We start from the raw sequence: 21,677 nt of genomic DNA, 5'->3' as shown, positions 1-21,677 counted from the left end.
CCTCTAACCAACCGCCCCTGTTCCCTGCCCCTTTACCATGCAGCACAGAGCGCTGGTGGCGTTACAGCTGCGCTGCCCAGAGTTCCAGGTCAGGACGAGGCTCTGCAACTGTGCTGCCGCGTTGCCCGACCGCCCAGAATGCAGCACGCTGAGACTGTGGGGATGGAGGAACAGCAGAGGAGGGGCCAGAGGCTAGCCTCCCGAGTCAGGAGCTCAGAGTCCGGGCAGGAGGATCCTGCAGACTGTAGTTTCTCATCTCTGTGCTAGATCAAATAAAACATACTCATCCATTATCCTGTCATCCCCTCTTTATCTTGACGAGGGGTTGGTGTGATGTTGTACCATATCTTAGGAATGCGTTAAGTAAGCACTTGAGAGATCTGTCTTTTTGTACCATCCTCTACTGTCAGAAATGTGCTTACTTGGTTAGCTGACACCTATCTTGTTACTATTCTGCCAGGGCCTACTCAGGTTCCTACGCCAAGTTATGCCTAGGACTCCAGAAAGGCTGCTAAGTTCTTAGACTGGGCTCTGAGGAAACTATTAAAGAGCAGTTTAGTTGGAAAGAGACTGCAATGAAATAGGGTGATTAAAGAGAATTAAGGGAAGCCACCTCAGCAGGTGTAGATGCCACACTCAGAAACTTCATCATTCTCAATACCCTACACATCTCTTGCCTTGAATGTGGCAGTCTCCCACACTGACCTTCCTGCATCTTCCACCTTGTCTAGTCTTCATAAAATGTTGTTGCTGAAATATCTTCCTCTGTCACTGCTCTGCCCATATGATTCCCCTTCTCCAATCTCCGTTGGTATCCTCTCTCCATTTGCACCAAGATTGAGCAGTTTCCCATATCTTTACAGAGCTATGGGGCAGGGAACGTCTTCATATGTATTTGCTCAGGATGCACTGCAGTGGGGGCCTTAGTATTGACTGTTATCTCTAAGCACTACGGTAATACAAGGACTGTTCAGTTTTGAATATTGAATTATATTGAATATTGAATTCCTTGAATGTGTTAATGTTGCAGATTCAAGCACTCAAAAATTAGACCATTCCAGAGTTAAGGTTTTCTGTGCAACCTTAATTCTGTCCCACTGTGCAAATGCATTATGATAGTGCATGATCATATACTTAGGAGACTGTTTGTTTGTTTTTTCCACAGGACCGTAGCTTATTAAATGTCTAAATCCCTGCTTTTCCTTACCTTTACCAGGATGCGAAGTGATAGCTGTGAACACCCGCTCCACTAGCCAGACTTTTATTTATAAATGTGATGCTGTCCTGTGCACTCTTCCCTTGGGAGTGTTGAAACAGCAGCCACCTGCTGTACAGTTTGTGCCTCCTCTTCCTGAGTGGAAAACGTCTGCTGTGCAGAGAATGGGATTTGGCAATCTTAACAAGGTAACTTGACAAGGAGGGGAAAAGCAGTAGAGGAATGAGTACGATAAATAGATTGTGGAATGCATGATGCTAAGCTGGAGAGCAGGTCCCCCCTCTTTCTTTCTAGCAGCCCATTCTTTGAATTGTGTGAAGAGCCATTTGTGTGCAAAATGAGCTTGACTTAGGAACACATCTATAAAAGAAGACCCATGCAAATTCTGTCTTTCCGTTTCTACTGTAGGAACTAGAATCGCCCTTGTCCTTCTTAAGGTATTTCTCCTCTTTACTGTGTAGCTTTGTGGTGTGCTTCTGGGTACCAAGTGGCATCATAAGTCCAGCACTGAAGCAAAGAACCTCAGTTTAGATCTGTTGAACACCTGTTGGTACACATCAGCTTCACTATACTTTGATTGTGATCTGGATTGGAAGAACAGCTCTTTAAGAGGATGGTTTAGGGCCATGCTGATTAAATCCTTGGTCTCTGTGAGACTGCCAAATGAAATGCCATTCAGTGGTGGTTCTTTTGTGTGACGGTCCCTGTGTATATTCCACGTGTGGGAGCTCATGCACCTGAGTCTGAAAGTTTCCTCCAAGCAATGTCTGTTGACTCACAGGTGCAGTGTTTTTCCTCATGTTTCTTACCGAGGATATAAGGCACAGTGCAGGTCGATGCCACTCCGGTTCCTTATTACCACCCCATGGCCTGAGTCGGAACCCCTATTCCTCCTTCGCTCTTATTTCATTAAGAAAGTTGTTCTGTATACCTGTGTAAATACTTTTGCGTAGTTAGTATACAACCCCTCCCCAGTTGAGGGGAAGAACTCCTCGCTACCTGAGGACCATGTCCAAGGTCCCGGGCTTCAAGAACTGTGTCCTACCATTGTTCCTTTTCCATCAGTAACAAGCATCAATGATGCCTCTACTATCTGGGTGAGGTGAACGTCTCGGCAAAGGGTGGCACTTGTAAGTCCTTCCTGCCCAGGACTACAGAGGCTTATGAGCTCTGACTCCATATGTTCCTGATGGAAGAGGCTATGAGATCCTGGACTCGATCTGATCCTGACCAAGGATACCCCCCTGGACAGTGGCCTCTGCTGACAGGTAGTACCCCTCTTAGCATGAGCCATGATGCGGCACTATCGGCACAGAAGCCCAAGGACAAGCTCCACCCCACACAAGTAAGAAACTATATCTCACAGGCGTAAGAATAGATCCCCACAGCGGACTGCTCATAAGAGACGTGTTTCCTCCCTGAGCTGTGCCAGGTCTGGTGAGAAGTGGCATGTGGATCCCATGTGTCCATTGCTAAAGGCCTCCCAACTGGAAGGTAAGCTAAAGAAGAAGCGGGATTCATCAGTACCAGTGGGGAAACATATGGAGCTCCCAACTATGAGTGCGGCCCCACGTGGTCTGAGTGCCACCATGTCAATCCTCAGACCAGCCAGCTCTGACAGCCAGACCGGGTCCCTCTGTATTCTCAGTGGTAACCCCATCGACTCTGGGATGTACGGAGACATTCCTGACTGAAAGAGGTGTTCCTGCCTTACTCATAATCTCTGTTCCTGTCTCGCTTATCCATTCTCTGAGTCATTCCTATGCCTGAGGATGAACTGTTACTCCTGTTGCAGGAGAGCCCCCTTTCCCATCCATTGGGTTGGGCCTCCCAGTACTGTCATTTCCAGTGGACCCATCATCTGACTCAGAGGGTGTCCCAGGACATAGCCCTGCCAGTGTCTCTGCCACAGCACAGGAGCCCAGAGAGAGAGCCAACGCAGCCTTATCTGCCTGGCTATAACCAGCCCCAGGGAAGCATGAGGTCTTCTGAGACTGATGGAATCCTCTTTCTGGCCCTACTGAAGTCCCTGGGACCCACACCACAGCTGTCCAGCACCGTCGCAAGGGTCTTATTGTTCCTCCCCTGCTCACAGCCAGCTCAACTGGTATATGACAAGGAAGATATGGAATTGGTACTGCCACTGGAGCCTCCTCGTTGCCAGATGAGGCAGTCATCCCTTTGCCACCCTCTCTGCTGCATAACCACCAGCAATACCAAGAACTGGTAGCCACGCATGCAGCAATCTACGAATTCCACTGGAGGAGGTCCAGTATCCCCAGTGTCTTCTCCTGGATATCTTTCTTCAGCCACAGGGACCATCCAGAGTGGACCTTCCTGTAAATAAGGCCATATTGGAAGAGGCCACAATGGTTTGGCGCACACCCGATCATGTGACCCCTGGTGGCGCAAACAGTTGTGGAGCAGGCTTGACAACACCCACAAAAGTCCACCCTTCTAGACAAGGAGTTGAAAATGTTGACCCTCTTAGGCAGGAAGGTCTTTTCCTCTGTGGAGTTGCAGTTTCATGTAGCCAACTACCAGGCACTGTTGGCTAAGTATGATTTCAACACCTACAGCAGGCTGGCAGAGTTTAAGGACAAGCTCCACCCACAAACTAACTCTCATGCCACCTACTTTGTCTTCTGTCATCTTTAGTGGCCCTCTTAACCTCTTTGCCCACAGTTGGGGCAAGATCCACATGGACAAATGGGTACTGGAGATTATCCACCATAGATACTCCATAGTTTTTCCTACCTTATCACGTTCCCTCCTGACCCCCTTCAGGGGACCTCTCCCTCCAATTTATTTTCTAGCAGAAAGCAGAGCCCTTGGCTCCTCAAGGGTGCTACAGTGTGTCTTTTCTCAATACCAGAGAAGATGTTTCTACTAACCCAAAAAAGGCAGAGGCCCATCCTGGATCTTTGTCAGCTAAATATATCAATCAGAAAGCAGTAATTCCGGATGGCCACTCTGGCATCGATAATTCCCTCCCTTCTGGAGGGAGTATGGTTCGTGGCTCTCAACATGAAAGATGCATACTTCCATGTGGACATCCAGCCGTCTCACAGGAAGTTTTTCTGATTTAAGGTGGGGCAACAATGCTAACAGTTTCGCATCTCCCCCGTTTTGGCCTAGCAACAGCACCAAGGGCCTTTATGAAGGTATTCGCAGTTGTAGTGGCACAGATGAGATGCCGGGACGTACGGTATTCTTATACCTGGATGACTAGCTTCTAATGGAACAATTGCAGCAAGAAGTCCTTGTGTTTCAGTCTCTTCAACACCTCCTTTCCTTTCCTTAGGAGTCTATTTTATCACCCATGCAGATAATAAACTTTATAGGGACAAGGCTGGACTCAGTCTCTACCCAAGCCTTTCTTCCGGTGGACCAGTTCTCCATGATGACCACCCTGATTGCCCGCATTGCCTCTTTTTTTGGAGCACATGGCCACCTGCACCTACATGACATCGCTTGCGAGACTTCACCTGCAGCACCTACAAGGCTGGCTTAATTCAACCTACAACCCAACCAGGGGACCACATTGACTTCAGGGTCACTGTTCCCTCAGACATTCTGCCCCCTTTCACTTGGTGGTCCAATCTGACGAAGGTCATAACTAAGACCCCTTTCAGCCCTACCATACTGAGGGCCACTATCATTATGGACACCTCCCTTACAGGATGGGGTGCCCATCTGGACCACATTGTGCAAGGTGAATGAATGTCCTGGGAAGCTATGCTACACATAAACATCCTGAACTCAAAACAGTTCATCTCACCTGCAAAGCCTTCCTTCTTCTTATACCAATGGTTTTCAAACTTTTTGTGTTGGTGACCCCTTTCACACGGCAAGCCTCTGAGTAATGAGGTTTCAGAAAATATACTGGTGGATGGATGGATTGATTTAAGGTGGAAATCCTACAGAAATTTCTATAAGAACTTAAGATGTAAGGAGACTTTATTCTTGAATACCATAAAGGGGGGAGGAGAGGTCTGCCATTAAGGCCCCAATTTACCCAGCTCTACAAGAAGAAGTGAGGGCAACTAAGAAGGTATTGGAAATTATCCAGGCCTACGATGAAGTGTAGGTATTTCTCGTGTGATGGGTTTAATCGATATATGAAAATAGGCATCTTGTAGGTCAGGGCTGAAAACCAATTCCCTTCCTCCAATAAGAGAATTACAGTTGCCAGAGTCACCATCCTGAACTTTTGAGGCTTCACGTGCTTAAAGTATCTTAGATCTAAGATCGGCCTCCCTCCTTCTGTGGCACCAGGAAATACTTTGAGTAGAACCTCTTGCCTTGTTGGGGGAAGGGATCAGTTCTATTGCTTCCAGCTGGAGGAGAGAGTCAAACTGTTGCCTCAACACAACCTCGTGAGACAGGTCCTAAAGAGGGATGGGGAAGGAGGTGGGGGTGAGATGAGGGATGGCTGGTCTGACTCTCCTCATAAGTCATGTGCTCCAGCCCCCTAATCATTTTTGTTGCCCTCTGCTGGACTCTTTCCAATTTTTCCACATCCTCCTTGTAGTGTGGGGCCCAAAACTGAACACAGTACTCCAGATGAGACCTCAACAATGTTGAATAGAGGGAATGATTGTCTCTTGATCTGCTGGCAATGCTCCTACTTTAACAGCCAAAATGCCGTTAGCCTTCTTGGCAACAAGGGCACACTGTTGACTCATATCCAACTTCTCATCCACTGTAACCCGTAGGTCCTTTTCTGCAGAACTGCTGCCTAGCCACTCGTCCCTAGTCTGTAGCAGTGCATGGATTCTTCCATCCTAAGTGCAGACTCTGCACTTGTCCTTGTTGAACCTCGTCAGATTTCTTTTGGCCAACTCTAATTTTCTAAGTTCCCTCTGTTCTCTATCACTACCCTCCGAGGTATCTACCACTTCTCACAGTTTAGTGTCATCTGCAAACTTGCTGAGGGTGCAGTCCACGCCATCCTCCAGATCATTAATGAAGATATTGAACAAAACCGGCCCCAGGACCGACCCTTGGGGCACTCGGTTTGATAGCGGGTGCCAGCTGGACATGGAGCCATTGATCACTACCCATTGAGTCCGACAATCTAACCAGCTTTCTATCCACCTGTGATGGGGTTGGGACTCAACACCGCAGCGCCTGCCTCTGACATATCTGGGAATTAGCTCTCTCCTCTGTGGGGCGCCCTCTGCTGGTGGTGTCCCGTCCATCGTCTGCTCCCCTGTTGGTGTCCAGACCCACATTGCTTCCCGCTTGGCGGCGTCCTCTTCAGGACACTGCCCTGGTCTCACCCCCTTCCAGAGGTCTGATGTTATCAGTCCTCCATCTGCACCTATTCTAGTGGCCGACTGCAGTCTCAAAGTCTAGCCCCTTTGCCACAGGGACCAGCCACAGCCTGTATCGGGCCACACTCCTCCTCAGCCAGATGTAGTACAAAGGAGAAGTGGGGGACCCAGGCCCACCTGCTACCCTGAGTCCTGACTCAAGGACCCCCTAGTGGCAGCCTCCCTGCCCTTCTTCTCTCCCCTTGTCAGACTTCTGTCCCTGGGCTGCTTCCCCTTTTGCCCTGTGTACCTGCTTGGCCCTTTGGAGCAAGGCCTGCAACCTGGGGTTTTCCTTGGCTGGAGCTCCCCGGCTCCTTCTGCCCTTCCCCAGCACTGCTCTGTCCAGTGTGCTACCTTTCAGCCCAGGAGCCAGTCCTCCTCCCTTGGCAGTAAGAGAGAGACTGCCTTTCCTCCTGCTAGGCAGTCTTTATATAGGGCCTAACCTGGCCCTGACTGGCTCCTAACAGGCCTGCGCAGCGTCAAAGGCCTGTTCCAGCCTTTTTCTCAGGGGGTGGGGCTCCGCCACACCACACCACCTTATAGTCCATTCATCCATTCCATACTACTTAAACTTACTGGCAAGAATACTAGGGGAGACCGTATCAAAAGCTTTGCTAAAGTCAAGGAATAACACATCCGCTGCTTTCCCCTCATCCACAGACCCAGTTATCTCATCATAGAAGGCAGTTAAGTTAGTCAGGCATGACTTGCCCTTGGTGAATCCATGCTGACTGTTCCTGATCACTTTCCTCTCCTCAAGTACTTCAGAATTGATTCCTTCAGGACCTGCTCCATGATTTTTTCAGGGACTGAGGCGAGACTGGCCTGTAGTTCTCTGGATCCTCCTCCTTCCCTTTTTTAAAGATGGGCACTACATTAGCCTTTTTCCAGTCATCCGAGACCTCTCCCAATCGCCATGAGTTTTCAAAGATATGGCCAATGGCTCTGCAACACCTGCCAACTCCTTTAGCATCCTCAGATGCAGCACAGCTGGCCCCATAGACTTGTGCTTGTCCAGTTTTTCTAAATAGTCCTGAACCACTTCTTTCTCCACATAGGGCTGGTCACCACCTCCCCATGCTGTGCTGCCCAGTGCAGTAGTCTGGGGGAGCTGACCTTGTTCGTGAAGACAGAGGCAAACAAAAGCATTGAGTACATTAGCTTTTTCCACATCCTCTGTCACTAGGTTGCCTCCCTCATTCAGTAAGGGGCCCATGCTTTCCTTGACTTTCTTCTTGTTGCTAACATACTTGAAGAAACCCTTCTTGTTACTCTTAACATCTCTTACTAGCTGCAACTCCAAGTGTGATTTGGCCTTCCTGATTTCACTCCTGCATGCTTGAGCACTATTTTTATACTCCTCCGTGGTCATTTGTCCAATGTTCCTCTTCTTGTAAGCTGCTTTTTTGTGTTTAAGATCAGCAAGGATTTCACTGTTAAGCCAAGCTGGTTGCCTGCCATGTTTATTATTCTTTCTACACATCTACAAATCTCAGACCTCCTGAAGCTTTCCACCCGACCACTGGTCAGGCTCTGGTCATTCCTGGAGCTCTCACACAGGACCAAAGGGAGACTCAGGCATCCCAGTCCAAACTCCCTTCTCGTCACGGCCTGGTGTTTGGATGAGCATCTAACATAGAACATGCTTGTTCAGCCCTGGTCCAATGGATCGTTAACCAGAGCAGGAAGGAGTCTACCAGAACATGCTGTTGGGCAAAGCGGTGCCATTTCTTGGAGTGGGTGCACTGCCATCACCTTTCTCTTGACATGGTGACCATCCCAGTTGTCTTCAGTTATCTCTTTACCCTGAAAACATCAGGCTTAGCCATAGGCTCCCTCCATGTGCACCTTGCAGCACTTGGTGTCTTCCTTCCCCCACTGGAGGGACGCTCTATCTTCCCATACCCAACAATGGCATGCTTTATGAAAGGCTTGGTCAGGACTTCCCCACCTGCTGTCAAACCTGTGCCACGGTGGGATCTTAACCTTGTCCTCTCAGCTGTCACAGGACCACCCTTGAAACCTATGGCAACCTTTACATGACACACTTTTCCATGAAAATTGCACTTGTAGTAGCCATCACTTTGGCCAGGGAAGTCACTGAACTAACAGCCATGATGGCAAACCCTCCCTACACAGTTTTGCACAAGGAGAAGGTTTCACTGTGGCTACACTCCAAATTCCTACCCAGGGTTGTGTTTGGATTCCATCTCAACCAATCAGTCCACTTACCTGTATTCTTTCTGAAACCACATGCCTCTTCTAACCAACACTCCCTTGACGTCAGACATGCCCTGGCATTCTGCCTGCAAAGAACTAGGCCCTTTAAAAAGTCTGAGACTTTGGTGCTATAACAGAAAGATCAAGGAGCCAAGCCATATCGTCATAAAGGATCCCTAAGTGGGTCTCAGGCTGCATACTTAATGCTACAAGATATCAATCCTCCCGCCTCCTGAGGATGTTACAGCTCACTCTAGCTGGGCACAGGCTGCTTCCATGGCTGTTATCGGCCATCCTATTGCAGGACATTTGCTAATAATAATAATAGGAGATATACCAATCTCCTAGAACTAGAAGGGACCTTGAAAGGTTGAGTCCAGCCCCCTGCCTTCACTAGCAAGACCAATTTTTGCCCCAGATCCCTAAGTGGCCCCTCAAGGATTGAACTCACAACCCTGGGTTTAGCAGGCCAATGCTCAGACCATTGAGCTATCTCTCCCCCACACAGCTATCTCTCCCCTGCACTCATTTACAGCACACTGTGCCCAAGCAGCCATATCATGGATGCAGCAGTGGAATGGGCCATCTTGCAAATTGCTCTGCCATCAGCCTCTTCGCATCCACCACCACACTGAAACTAAGGCCCTATCACGGACTGTGAAATCTGGTCTCCCTGATGAAATCTGGTCTTTTGTGTGCTTGTATCCTATATAGATTTCATGTGGGAGAACAGAATTTCTCAGCTGGAGTTCCTGACCCAAAGGGAAGTTGCAGCTGGGTCATGGTATTGCCACCCTTACTTTTGCACTGCCTTCAGATCTGGGCAGCTGGAGAGAGGTGGCTGTTGGCCAGGTGCCCAGCCCTGAAGGCGGCAGCACCCCCCCAGCAGCAGCACAGAAGTAAGCATGCCAGTACCATACCATGCTATCCTTACTTCTGCACTGCTGCTGGTGGCACCTCTGCTTTAAGAGCTGGGTTCCCTGTCAGCAGCCACTGCTCTTCAGCTGCTCAGCTCTGAAGGCAGCGCCGCCACCAGCAGCAGCAGAGCAGAAGTAAGGGTAGTAGTACCACAACTGCCTTTAAAATAACCTTGCAACACTTCTCCTCCACTCCCCACAACTCCTTTTTGGATCAGGATTCTTACAATTACAACACCATGAAATTTCAGATTTAAATAGCTGAGGGTATGGCTACACTCACACTTTACAGCACTGCAACTTTCGCGTTCAGTGGTGTGAAAAAACACCCCCCTGAGCGCTGCAAGATACAGCGCTATAAAGCGTCAGTGTAATCAGGGCGGCAGCGCTGGGAGCATGGCTCCCAGCGCTGCACGCTACACCCGTAAAGGATGTGGTTTACATGCAGCGCTGGGAGAGCTCTCTCCCAGCGCTGCCGCTCCGACCACACTCACAGAGCGCTGCTGCGGTAGTGCTTTGAAATTCCAAGTGTAGCCATACCCTGAAATAGAGAAATTTACAATTTTAAAAATCCTGTGACCATGAAATTGACCAAAATGGACCATGAATTTGGTACGGTCCTACTGATCACTGCTCTCAAGGTGTCTATGTGGAACCATGACTCGAAGAAGAAAAGGAGGTTACTTACTGTAGCTGGAGGTTCTTTGAGATGTGTAGTTCCTATCTGTATTCCACTACCCACTCTCCTTCGGACTTGGTTACATTGCAGTAAGAGGGGAACTAGAGTGGCATCAACATGCACCGCTCCTTATACCCTCAGTTGGAAGCACAAGGAAAGACACTACTGGACAATGGACACTGTGTGGAGGAATGGACACAGTGGACAATGGACACTATGTGGAGGAAACTTCCCAGACTCAGGCACATAGTGCACGTGTGTGTCCACATTTGAAATGTAATTAGGGACCACACATCTTGAAGAACCTCCAATTACAATAAGTAATCTCTTTTAGATGGAGATTTTTCAAATGTACCTTACTGATTTGGGGGCATATATTCAATTGGCATGTTCTACATAGGCCACTTAACAGTGAGTTTGAACAAATGAGGTAAGATGAAAGTCTCTGTATCTCATTGCAGTGAAAATTACTCCTGGAGGAATTCTGCAACTAAAAATTATGCTCACATTTTAAAATTCTGCGTATTTTATTTGTCAAAATAACACAATATAATCACTTTAGTTTCAATTATTTTGGTAATTTTATTTCAAAATACCTGTCAACAAGTATGTCAGCAATATAGATAACAAAAAAGATCCCCCAGGAGTAGAGAGTTAAAGAAACCCCTATGGAACAGTTCTCAACCAGCGGTCTGGGACCCCTGCTGGGCTGTGAACAGGTTTCAGGGAGTCTCCCAAGCAGGGCTGACATTAGACTTGCCAGGGCCCGGGGCACAAAGTCAAAGCCCCGCTGTGTGGGCAGAAGCCCAGGGCCCCAAGCCCCACCACACAGGGCTGAAGCAGAAGCCTGACCAACTTAACTTCACGAGGTCCCCTTTGGCATGGGACCGCTGACAATTGCCATGCTTGCTACCCCCAAACACCAGCCCTGGCTTTTATACGCAGAAAACTGGTTGTTGTGGCATGGGTGGGCCATGGAATTTTTATAGCATGTTGGGGGTGCCCCGGAAAGAGAGGTTGAGAACACCTGGACCCTGCTTCCTCCAGAGCCTCAGCACGGGTTACCCCCAAGCCTGGCACCTCGCTCCCCCCAGAGCCCCGTTCTCAGCTCCTTCACTGTCCCGCCAGGTGACGCAGTGTGGCGTGGCTCTGCCCTTCCTCACCTTTTGCCAGACCTGGGTCTCAACGAGCCCTCTCCTGTCGCCAGGAAAATGAAGATCAAGCTGGGCATGCAGAGCCTCTATCCCCACTGGGCTGGGCACTCCACTCGCTGCGAACTGGGTTCTGCAGAGCTCAGCGGCCCCTAGTGGCAACCAATAGCTCTGCAGCCCCGAATCTGCAGGGCAATCATGGAAATCTGCATAAATTCTGCATTGCGCAGTGGTGCAGAATTCCCCCAGGAGTGGAAGATGCACCTCTGTAATGGGAAAATTAAAACTCAGTTGTGATCCTTTAAAATATTTCCAGGACATTGTAGAATGTGGAAAAAATAGGTGAGGCCTTTTCATACTGAAGGATCCCCACTGACTTTCAAATTTGTCTTGCCTCTCCTATCCTGGACAGATCACAGCCGGAAGGCAGAGGATCTTCCACCATGTTCCTTTGCTGTGTTTGGACAAAAGATAGTTGTCTGTCCTCTTTTTTGGCCACAATCATGCATTTTGCTCATCTGCAGGGATTCAGGCTCACTCAGTAATTTTAATGTCTCTCAGCTGCTCTAATCTGGAATCAGACGCCATTACTGCTTTGGGCTGAAAGCTGTTAAATGGTCACGAGAGGATCTGAACAACTGCCGTGAGCATTTACTCTTGCTGAAACTCTAACACACACAGTCTGGTGGGATTGGGAGAGAAGGTGTGATATAAAAAAAGAGGTGAGGCAGGCCTAGCAGGTTGCACTGCATACCGAATAGGGTCCCTGGTATTGACTGACTGTCCTTAATCTTAGTCAGAACTGAAAAGACCTAGTTAGGTGTCTCTTGCCTCTCTGCTGTTGTGGAATTGTTCGCGATGTTATGCTTGCTCCCTGTCTTGTTTTAAATGTCTCAGGTTTTATTCTACAACCTAATTGATCTCCCTAAATCTAGATGTTTGTTGACTTTTAAAATTTCTGCAGACTTAATTTAATGACTGTAATTGCTAATTATATCTCCTTGTCTCTCCACAATAATTTCTCTGCCTTGTTGGTGTTTTCATCCTTCTAGTATTTGTATACTCTTACCTTTTGTGTCCCTCCCCCCTTTTACCTTAATAATCAATTAGCTAAATACATAAGGTTTGACTATTTTAAACATTCATCTCTAGTCTCTCCTTCAAGTCCCCTGATAATTGTTGTTGCTCTTTCTCTGAACTCCCTCTGATTTGTCAGTATCTTTCTGGTAAAGTGATGTCCAGAATTGGGTGCAATTTTGAGGCAATCATGCCAGAGCGGTACACAGACGACATAGGGAGTTTTTCATCCCTATCCTGTGCTATTTGTGTGTGCAGACCCATTGATATAGCCTTTTTTTTTTTTTTTTTGCGTATTACATTGGAAGAGACATATTTACTTTGCTGTATCTCGCCCAGATCTCTGTCAGAAATACTACTTTCTGAGTGTGTGTTTCAAAATTTCCTCAAATGTATTTGTCTGCATTTTTCCAAACTGCAGTTTTTTTAATTTCGTCCAATTCAAACCCTGTCATTTTGCATTATTTTTGGTTCCCCCGCATGGTGTTGCATTCTCCAATTTAATATCAGCTGTGAATTTAATTATTGTATTGTTGCATTCTCTTCTACACTATCATGGAAGATAACTAGAGTGTTCAATACTGCCTTCATCCAATTCTAATTCACTATTTTTCAATGCTTTTTGTTCTCCTCCAGCCAATACCAGTCAACATTGTTCATGCAAGACTGTGAAAATCAAATTTAAAGAGCTATCTTTCAAAATATAAAATTAAATTAATACCTTACTAAATTTCAAATATAAGTGCTTTCCTTTCATCTTCTGATTTAGTATTATTTGGCAAGATCTATTCTGAACAAAATCTCACGGTGCTGTTTATTCTCTAATACTTAGGCCTAGTGATTTGGGACCTTCAATTTTTGGGCAGAAAAACTTAAGCATGCCTTAGGGGAGCCTGATTTTTCAGACAGCACTGACCACCCATTCCTCTTAGTCATATTGGATGACACTTGTGCCCACTGGACACCCTCCTCCCCTTTAGGACTGCCTTCCTGTTATCCAGCAGGCTTGAAACTGACCACCATGGGAAAAGTAGGTCATGGAGATCAAACATCTGGGACTATACCATCCATAGTCCATCAGCTTCTCCACCCCTCCTTCCCCATCCCTCTTTAGGACCTGTCTCACGAGGTTGTGTTGAGGCAACAGTTTGACTCTCTCCTCCAGCTGGAAGCAATAGAACTGATCCCTTCCCCCAACAAGGCAAGAGGTTCTACTCAAAGTATTTCCTGGTGCCATAGAAGGAGGGAGGCCAATCTTAGATCTAAGATACTTTAAGCACATGAAGCCTCAAAAGTTCAGGATGGTGACTCTGGCAACTGTAATTCTCTTATTGGAGGAAGGGAATTGGTTTTCAGCCCTGACCTACAAGATGCCTATTTTCATATCGATTAAACCCATCACACGAGAAATACCTACACTTCATCGTAGGCCTGGATAATTTCCAATACCTTCTTAGTTGCCCTCACTTCTTCTTGTAGAGCTGAGTAAATTGGGGCCTTAATGGCAGACCTCTCCTTCCCCCTTTATGGTATTCTTCAAGAATAAAGTCTCCTTACATCCTAAATTCTTATAGAAATTTCTGTAGGATTTCCACCTTAATCAATCCATCCATCTACCAGTATATTTTCTGAAACCTCATAATTCTCAGCAGGAATCCTATTTCCATACCCTGGTTGTTAGAAGAGCTTTGGCCTTCTATTTAGATAGGACCAGGCAATTTGAAGATCGCCTAGGCTCTTCATCTCCATCATAGATAGAGGTCGGGGATTATCTTTCTCTACTTAGAGACTCAAAATGGATATCTGGTTGAATTGTCACTTTTTATGAGATCGCAGGTGCTCAACCCCCACATGTGGTGATAGGACATTTGGCCAGATCTCAGGCAACATATTACAGCATTACTGAAGAATGTAACAATTTCTGAAATACATAGGGCCGCTACCTGGGTTTCTATAAATATCTTTACCCAACTTTATGCCCTTATCCAGGCTGCCAGATCCGATGCGACCTTCTGTTCTGCAGTATTATCTTTGGTTCTGGACTTTGTTCTGAAGCTCCCTCCTCCTTCTATCAGAATACTGCTTGGAAATCCCCTGAGGTGGAGCACCCATAGGACACTACTAGAAGAAGAGAAGGTTTCTTACCTTGTGCTCTGTGTTTCTCTGAGATGTGTGTCCTTATGAGTGCTCCACTCCTGTCTTCCTTCCCCTCCACTTTAGAGCGTTCGCTAAGGGATGTTGGGGTAGAGAAGGAACTGAGTGGTTTTCCCACGTACTCCTATATAAAACCTCAGTGTCTGACCGGAGGATGCTTAGGTTGCATGTATGGGGTGAATAGATGCTGCTACCTGAAAATGTCTGATCAATGCATGAGAGGCACATGCACACCTGAAGTGGAGCACTCACAGGAAGAAAAGCAGTTACTGTACAAGGTGAATAACCTCTTCCTGGGGGGAAGGTCTATGGCCTGTGTTATAAAGGATTTTCCCAAAGGGACCTTCTGGCTTTGTAATCTATAAATTAAAACCAAATTGAAACACTGCTTTAAAGGGACACAGTTCTGGAGGACAGCACACAACAAATGAGCAGGAGGCTCCAAGTCACTCTGCCTCTTCTTGTTCTTCTCTCTTCCAGTGTTTAGGGGTTCACACTTACCAGGTGTGTTAGCTCGAAGAAGCTGGGCTCCCAAGTGCAATTGTTCTCACTGCTCTGAACTTGGCCCAGGGAGGGGAATGGCATCTGAGAGCCTGGCTGTGCAGGTACAGAGAGGAACATATGCTGGCGATCCCACTTCTTCACATGCTTGCTCATGTTGATTCCATGGTAGGTGTGCACACGCCCACGTGCACAGTCATCGGATTTTTTTTGCCTTAGCAGTATCCGTAGGGCCAGCTTTGGCCCGTGTAGAGTCCTGCACTCATGTACCAGTATGTGAGGCGCTGCTGGCCCTATGCCTTGTCAGTTCCTTTTTACTGCTTGTGACGGTTGTCAGAGTATCTTTTCTCTTGTATCTGCAAGTGCAGTAGCGTTTTTTTCTTCATTACTCACTGTTTTCTTGTACATAGTTTATTTTAGTTAATAAGTAATGTGTGTTAGAGTTGGAAAGAAATTAGACCTTTTTGGGAGAAAGGTTTACTCAACAGCTAGTATCCAGCTCTGGGTGTCAAACCATCAGGCCCTGTTGGGGAGATACAATTTTAATTTATGGGACTCCCTTAATAAGTTCAAGGACTCACTTCTACAGTATGCATCCATTCTGGAGAAGGGCAAGGCAGTGGCTAGAGGCTCTCTCCAGATGGTGTGGGTTGCGGCTGACTCATCAGCCAGAGTTGTAGCCTCTGCTGTGGTCATGAAGTGCCGTTTGTGACTACAATCCCTGGGGCTCTCTCAGGAGATGCAGTTGTCTGTTCAGGATCTCCCATTCAAAGGGAATGCTCTCTTCTCAGAGCAAACTGATGCTAGGCTGCACTGTCTGAAGGACTTTCAGGCCAAGTTACGTTCACTGGGCCTTTACAAGCCGCAAACTGTTAGGAATCAGTACCGGCCACCTCCACTGCCCAGATCTTCGGGGCCACTGCAACAAGGCACCAGTAAGAGAAAGGAATGGGATAAAGGGTTTAAACGCAGTTGTCGTGCTTCATCCTCTCGCCTGCCCAGTCTCATCCTGGATGACACCCAGGGGGTCCACAGCAGGCATTTTGATGGTGCGCTTGAGAACAATGGCCCACTCGAACTTCAGAATCACGCATACATCCACCCTCAATTTGATTTTGAGCCGGTTGTGTCCCTTCCTGGCTGCATGGACCTGATTGACATCAGATGTTGGATGCTCAACACAATAGCATTGGAAGGAGTTCCCTTCGGTGATTTTGGTCTCCAATGCTTCAGACCTGGTTTGAGGAGCTTGCCTCTGCATGCAATGTCGCTGGTCGCAGGAGGATAGCTCTCTACACATAAACATCAGGGAGCTCAAGGCGATACTGTTGGCCTGTCATGCAGTTCTCCACCATCCCTCCTCCACTCCCTTCCCCTGCCCTCTTCGGGGACCCTTCTCATGAGGACCTGCTTGTTCAGGAAGTGGAAACCCTCCTACAGCTAGGGGCAATAGAGGAGGTCCCTCAAAACATGAGGGAGGAAAGGGTTCTGTTCTTGATGTTTCCTAATCCCAAAGGTCAAACTGGGCCTCAGACCCATTCTAGACCTGCATCGTCTCAACAAATATCCCAAGAAATTGAAATTTCACATGGTCTCCCTGGCCTCCATCATCCTCTCCCTGGATCCAGGAGATTGGTATGCTGCCCTTAACTTAAAGGATGCTTTTTCTTCATATCTCCATTTTCCATGAACACAGAAGGTTTCTCCGTTTTATGGTGGGTCAACACCATTTCCAATTACGGCGCTGCCCTTTGGCCTCTCATGCACCCCATGGATTTTCACAAAGTGCATGCTAACAGTGGCTGCTTACCTGAGATGTCAAGGAGTACAGATTTACCCATATTTTGATGACTGGCTCGTCTAGGGACGGTCACAGCCCCAGGTGCAAAGAAGCCTTGAGTTGATGCGCTCCACCTGTTGGGATCTGGGCCTGCTGATAAACAAGTACAAATCAACTCTGACCCCTATTCAGCAGATAGAGTTCATAGGACCGATCCTTGACTCTGCACTGGCCAGAGCCTTTCTGCCAGAGGCCTGTTCCCAGGCCATGTCATGCTTGATCTCCCACATGAGACCACCCTCTCACAACTGCCCACATGTGCCTCAAGCTGTTGGGCAATATGGCAACTTGTACGTATGTGGTCCAGCATGCACAGCTCCATCTCAGACCCCTGTAGGCATGGCTGGTATTGGTCTACCTTCCCAACAGACACTAGCTTGGGTGATCATGGTATCGGTCATCCCTGGTTGGACCACAGCTCAGTATTGGAAGGAGTTCCATTAGGTGATTTTGGTCTCCAATGCTTCAGACCTGGTTTGGGGAGCTCGCCTCTGCATGCAATGTCGCTGGTTGCAGGAGGTAGCTCTCTACACATAAACATCAGGGAGCTCAAGGCGATACTCTTGGCCTGTCATGCATTCCTCTTCCACCTAATGGGCAAAGTGTTTCAAATCCTAAACAGACAATACCCCTGCAGTGTTCTATATCAACAAGTAAGGCAGAGCTCACTCATCAGCCCTTTGTCAAGAGGCTGTCTGGTTATGGGGCTTCTGTGTGCAGCATGCCATTCATTTGGTGGCCTTGCACCTCCCAGGGGCAGATCACCTCAGCAGGACCTTCTCGTCTCACTGCGAGAGGTCACTTCACCTGGAAATGGGCAGCGTGATCTTCCAGAGGTCGGGGGACTCCCCAGGTGGACCTATTCATGTCCAGACAGAACAGGAAGTGCCATAACTTCTGCTCAATTGGTGGACTCAACAGAGGCTCCCTTTCCAATGCATTCTTGCTCCCGTGGTCAGGGGCACTACTGTATGCCTTCCCACCAGTACTACTGGTTCAGATTCCTTGTGAATGAAAATGAAGTGGGACAAGATGAAGATAATCCTGTTAGCGCCAGCATAGCCCTGCCAGCACTGATTTAGGAAGCTGTGGCGCACTCAGTAGTGGAACCTATAGAACTACCACTCTAGCCGGACTTACTCTCCCAGAACCATGGCCGACTGCTGTACCCGAACCTCGCAGCCCTGCAGCTGACGGTATGTCTGCTGCATGGCTAAATCCAGAACAGCCGGCATGCCCAGTACAAGTTTAGCAGGTCCTGATGGGTAGCAGAAAGCCCTCTACCAGGGCAATCTATGTAGCCAAAGGCAACAGAGTCCTGTGGCACCTTATAGACTAACAAATATATTGATCATTAGCTTTCGTGAGTGAATACCCACTTCGTCAGGGACATCTGGGAACAATCTGGATAGTAATCTCTTCTGTATCCCCTGTCAGCTGTCCTGACTGCTGCTGCTGCTGCTGCTGATACACTACCTCCAAATAGCCATATTCAAAAAAGTAATGGGCGGACCAGTGAGAGACACTGTGAAGTTAATCATCATGATGCCTCCCCCGCCCCCACCCCCAATGTAGGCAAGCTTTAACAGAGGTTTTCACCAAATCCTCAGTTACTGTCCCTGCCCCAGTCTACTTACCTAGACAATGTACTCCTGACATGACCACAACTTCCCTTACTCCTCATCTTCACAGGAATGTAGTCCTCCCTTGTGCATGCCCCATCATCTCCAAGGTTAGTGCACTGGAAGTCTGAAAGGGAGTCCAGGAATTAATCCCTTAGGAATGCCATAAAGTCTAGTTTGCACAGGGAACGGCCTGGCTGATACCTGCCCATGTGCCCTCCCCTTCGCTACCCCTATCATCCATTACCGTATTGGTCCTCTTGGAGCGGGAATCCATATTCAGGAAAAAGCCTGCATCTTCCACAATCTGAAGGGCCAGATTCCCTTCACCTAGGGAGCAGATGCAACCTTCCTAAACTTCTTGCTTGATTAAGCCCCAACTAATGGAAGGTGAGGATGATCTCTCCCCCGAACAGAAACATGCAGGACCACCTCCTATTTTATATTCCTCTCTGGATGAGGCCCTCTGCAACTTCAGTGGACTTCCAAGACCTCATGAAGACAATACTGGAAATGCTGGATATCCCTGTTATACAGGAGGCCAGACTACATGATCACAATAGTGCCTTCTTGCCTTGGAATCTGTGAATCTATAAATCCCACTGGAGATCATCCAGGAGAACAGCACAATCTTCTCAACATCCTCCAGACTGAGACTCCAAGGAAACTGGTGATGCCCACAAATCAAAGGCTTCTCATGCATGCCATGACAATCTGGCACGTGCTAGCTTCAATTCCCGCTACTTCCAAGAGCACTGAACCTCCCTATCAAGTGCCTTCAAGTATTTCTATCAGCATCCTGCACTGGGCTCCCTTGTGATTCAAGCAGAATCCATAGATCAGGGTCTTCCAGAGTCCACTCTTTACACAAAGAATCCAAAAAAGTTAGAACTTTTTGTCTTGAAGGTTTACTTGTTGATGAGCCTGCAAATGAGAGTACTCAGCTACCAGTCTCTACTCTCAAAATGTGACCTTTTAATCTGGAAAAGGCTCTCCAACTTCATGGATAAACTGCCAGAAGAATACTGGGATATGAAATCCCTCATGTTCTAAGGTCAGCTCATGACCAGAACATCACTTGAAGCTGCACTAACATCTAACACAGCATCGAGAATGATGACCATTCCCTTTACTATGAGGAGGCCCTCCTGGCTGCAGGAATCTGGGATTTTGAGGGAGGTTCAGGTGCCCAATGGGGACCTCCAGTTTGAGGGCAATGAGCTATTCAACAGTAGTATGGAGGAAATGCCCTATACATTTAATGATTCGCAAGTGACCTTGCAGTCTTTGGGACTGTACATTCTAGCACTGAAGCTGAAGCTGCAGAGCCAAATACCTCAGCAAATACTACTCTCAACAAAGATATTCAAAGCCTCCCAAGGAAGAGAGAAATTTCTGGAACCAATCCTCTCTTGCCTCCTCGGCTACTTCACTACCTGGGGCGTCAAACAGGCAACAGATTTGATGTCTGCTCTGAAGGCCTGACTTGACCATTTCTACCACTTATCTTACTTGTAAGATGGCTGGGCTAGGATGACTGATTGGTCCTCAAAGTAATAAGCCAGGGGTATCTCATCTGGTTTCAAGTGGTTCCAACCCCTTTTCTGGGACCCTTCTCATAGGCACCATTGAAGCAGGAGTTACCGAGAAGATTTCTCTGATCTTATTAGACTTTATTCCACTAAGGTTCAGGCAGCCTCTGCTATCTGTTTGGATAACATTTTCCATATCTTAGAGCATGCAGAAATGTATGCAGACCAGGGCCAGCTCTAGCAATTTCACCACCCCAAGCATGGCGGCACGCCGGTCCCGCAGCTCCAGTGGACCTCCCGCAGGTGTTTCTGCGCACGGTCAGCTGATCCTGCAGCTCCGGTGGAGCTGCCGCAGGCGTGTCTGCAGGAGGTCCACCGGAGCCGTGGGATCAGCAGACCGTCCACAGCCACGCCTGCGGCAGGTCCACCGGAGCCGCCTGCCGCCCTCCCAGCAACCGGCAGAGCGCCCCCTGCGGCGTGCCGCCCCAAGCACGCTCTTGATGCACTGTGTCCTGGAGCCGGCCCTGATGTAGACCAGCAGTGTGGAGCTAGGTCTGCAGATTTGTCACTTGTTGGTCCCTCGTGCAACCTTCCAGATTGGAGGCTAATTTTGATAGGGCTGTCCTACCGTCACTCTTCAAGTAGCATGCATCTTACCCATCTCCAAGCAATTAGGCAACTGTTTAATCACCAAGAATGGACTCTATGGACAGTCACTTAGAGAGAATGCTTACCTATCTTACAGTAACTATAGTCCTTTGAGATGTGTTATCCACAAGGAGTCCATGGCTTGCTCTCCTTCTGCACTGATTTGGAGTTCTGCTACTGTAGGATTCTTTATCGGCAAAGGACCTGAGTGGTGGTTGAAGTTGGCTATGGGGAACTAGAGGGAAGCCAAGGGACAGATGCAGCCACAAATGGATTGCTTTTCAAAAAATAATCCAGTATTGATGCACATGAGGAACACATGCATCAAAAGTTGAAGCTGCAGACAACACATCTCGAACCGCAGTTATTGTAAGGTAAATAACTATTCTTTCTATTTTACTAGGAATGTAAATAAGAATTCAAGGACTATGATAGCAAGCATCATGCATTTCCTTTTCATAAGAGAAGCATTAATAACTACTAATTTACTCCAAACTTTAGTATATCCCTGTATCTTCGTGAGTTTTGAAAACTGGTCAGTGGGAGACCAGATTTTTGAGTGTGCTCAAGTTGTCTAATTATTTTCCTTTCCTGCTTTTCTTCCTCCACAGTTATTTTATGGGGACTTCCTTACTAGCTAATTATATTTTCATTCTTTTTTTCTTAAAATGGATTTTAAATAAAAAGTCCAGTAATCTAACCATGTCTCCTCTACAGATCTCCACTCATCCCACCTGCTTGCTTGTCTTTGAATTTTCAAGCAGTTTGTCTTACAAAAGAGAACGGGTTTATATATGTAACA

At 47.6% G+C, this 21,677-nt stretch overlaps 1 protein-coding gene across 2 annotated transcripts in view; it reads left to right on the top strand.

Annotated features, from left to right (window-relative positions):
- Positions 1-21,677, top strand: part of KDM1A (lysine demethylase 1A) — a 156,906-nt gene that overhangs the window by 119,639 nt on the left and 15,590 nt on the right. For both annotated transcript variants that reach the window (XM_032782919.2, XM_032782918.2), the window contains one exon: positions 1,217-1,404. In XM_032782919.2, coding sequence (XP_032638810.1) covers positions 1,217-1,404 — 188 coding nt within the window. The remainder of the gene's footprint in view (positions 1-1,216; positions 1,405-21,677) is intronic.

This window comes from Chelonoidis abingdonii, chromosome 25 (assembly GCF_003597395.2).
Source record: "Chelonoidis abingdonii isolate Lonesome George chromosome 25, CheloAbing_2.0, whole genome shotgun sequence".
Lineage (NCBI taxonomy): Eukaryota > Metazoa > Chordata > Testudines > Testudinidae > Chelonoidis > Chelonoidis abingdonii.
This window is presented reverse-complemented; position numbering and strand designations above follow the sequence as displayed.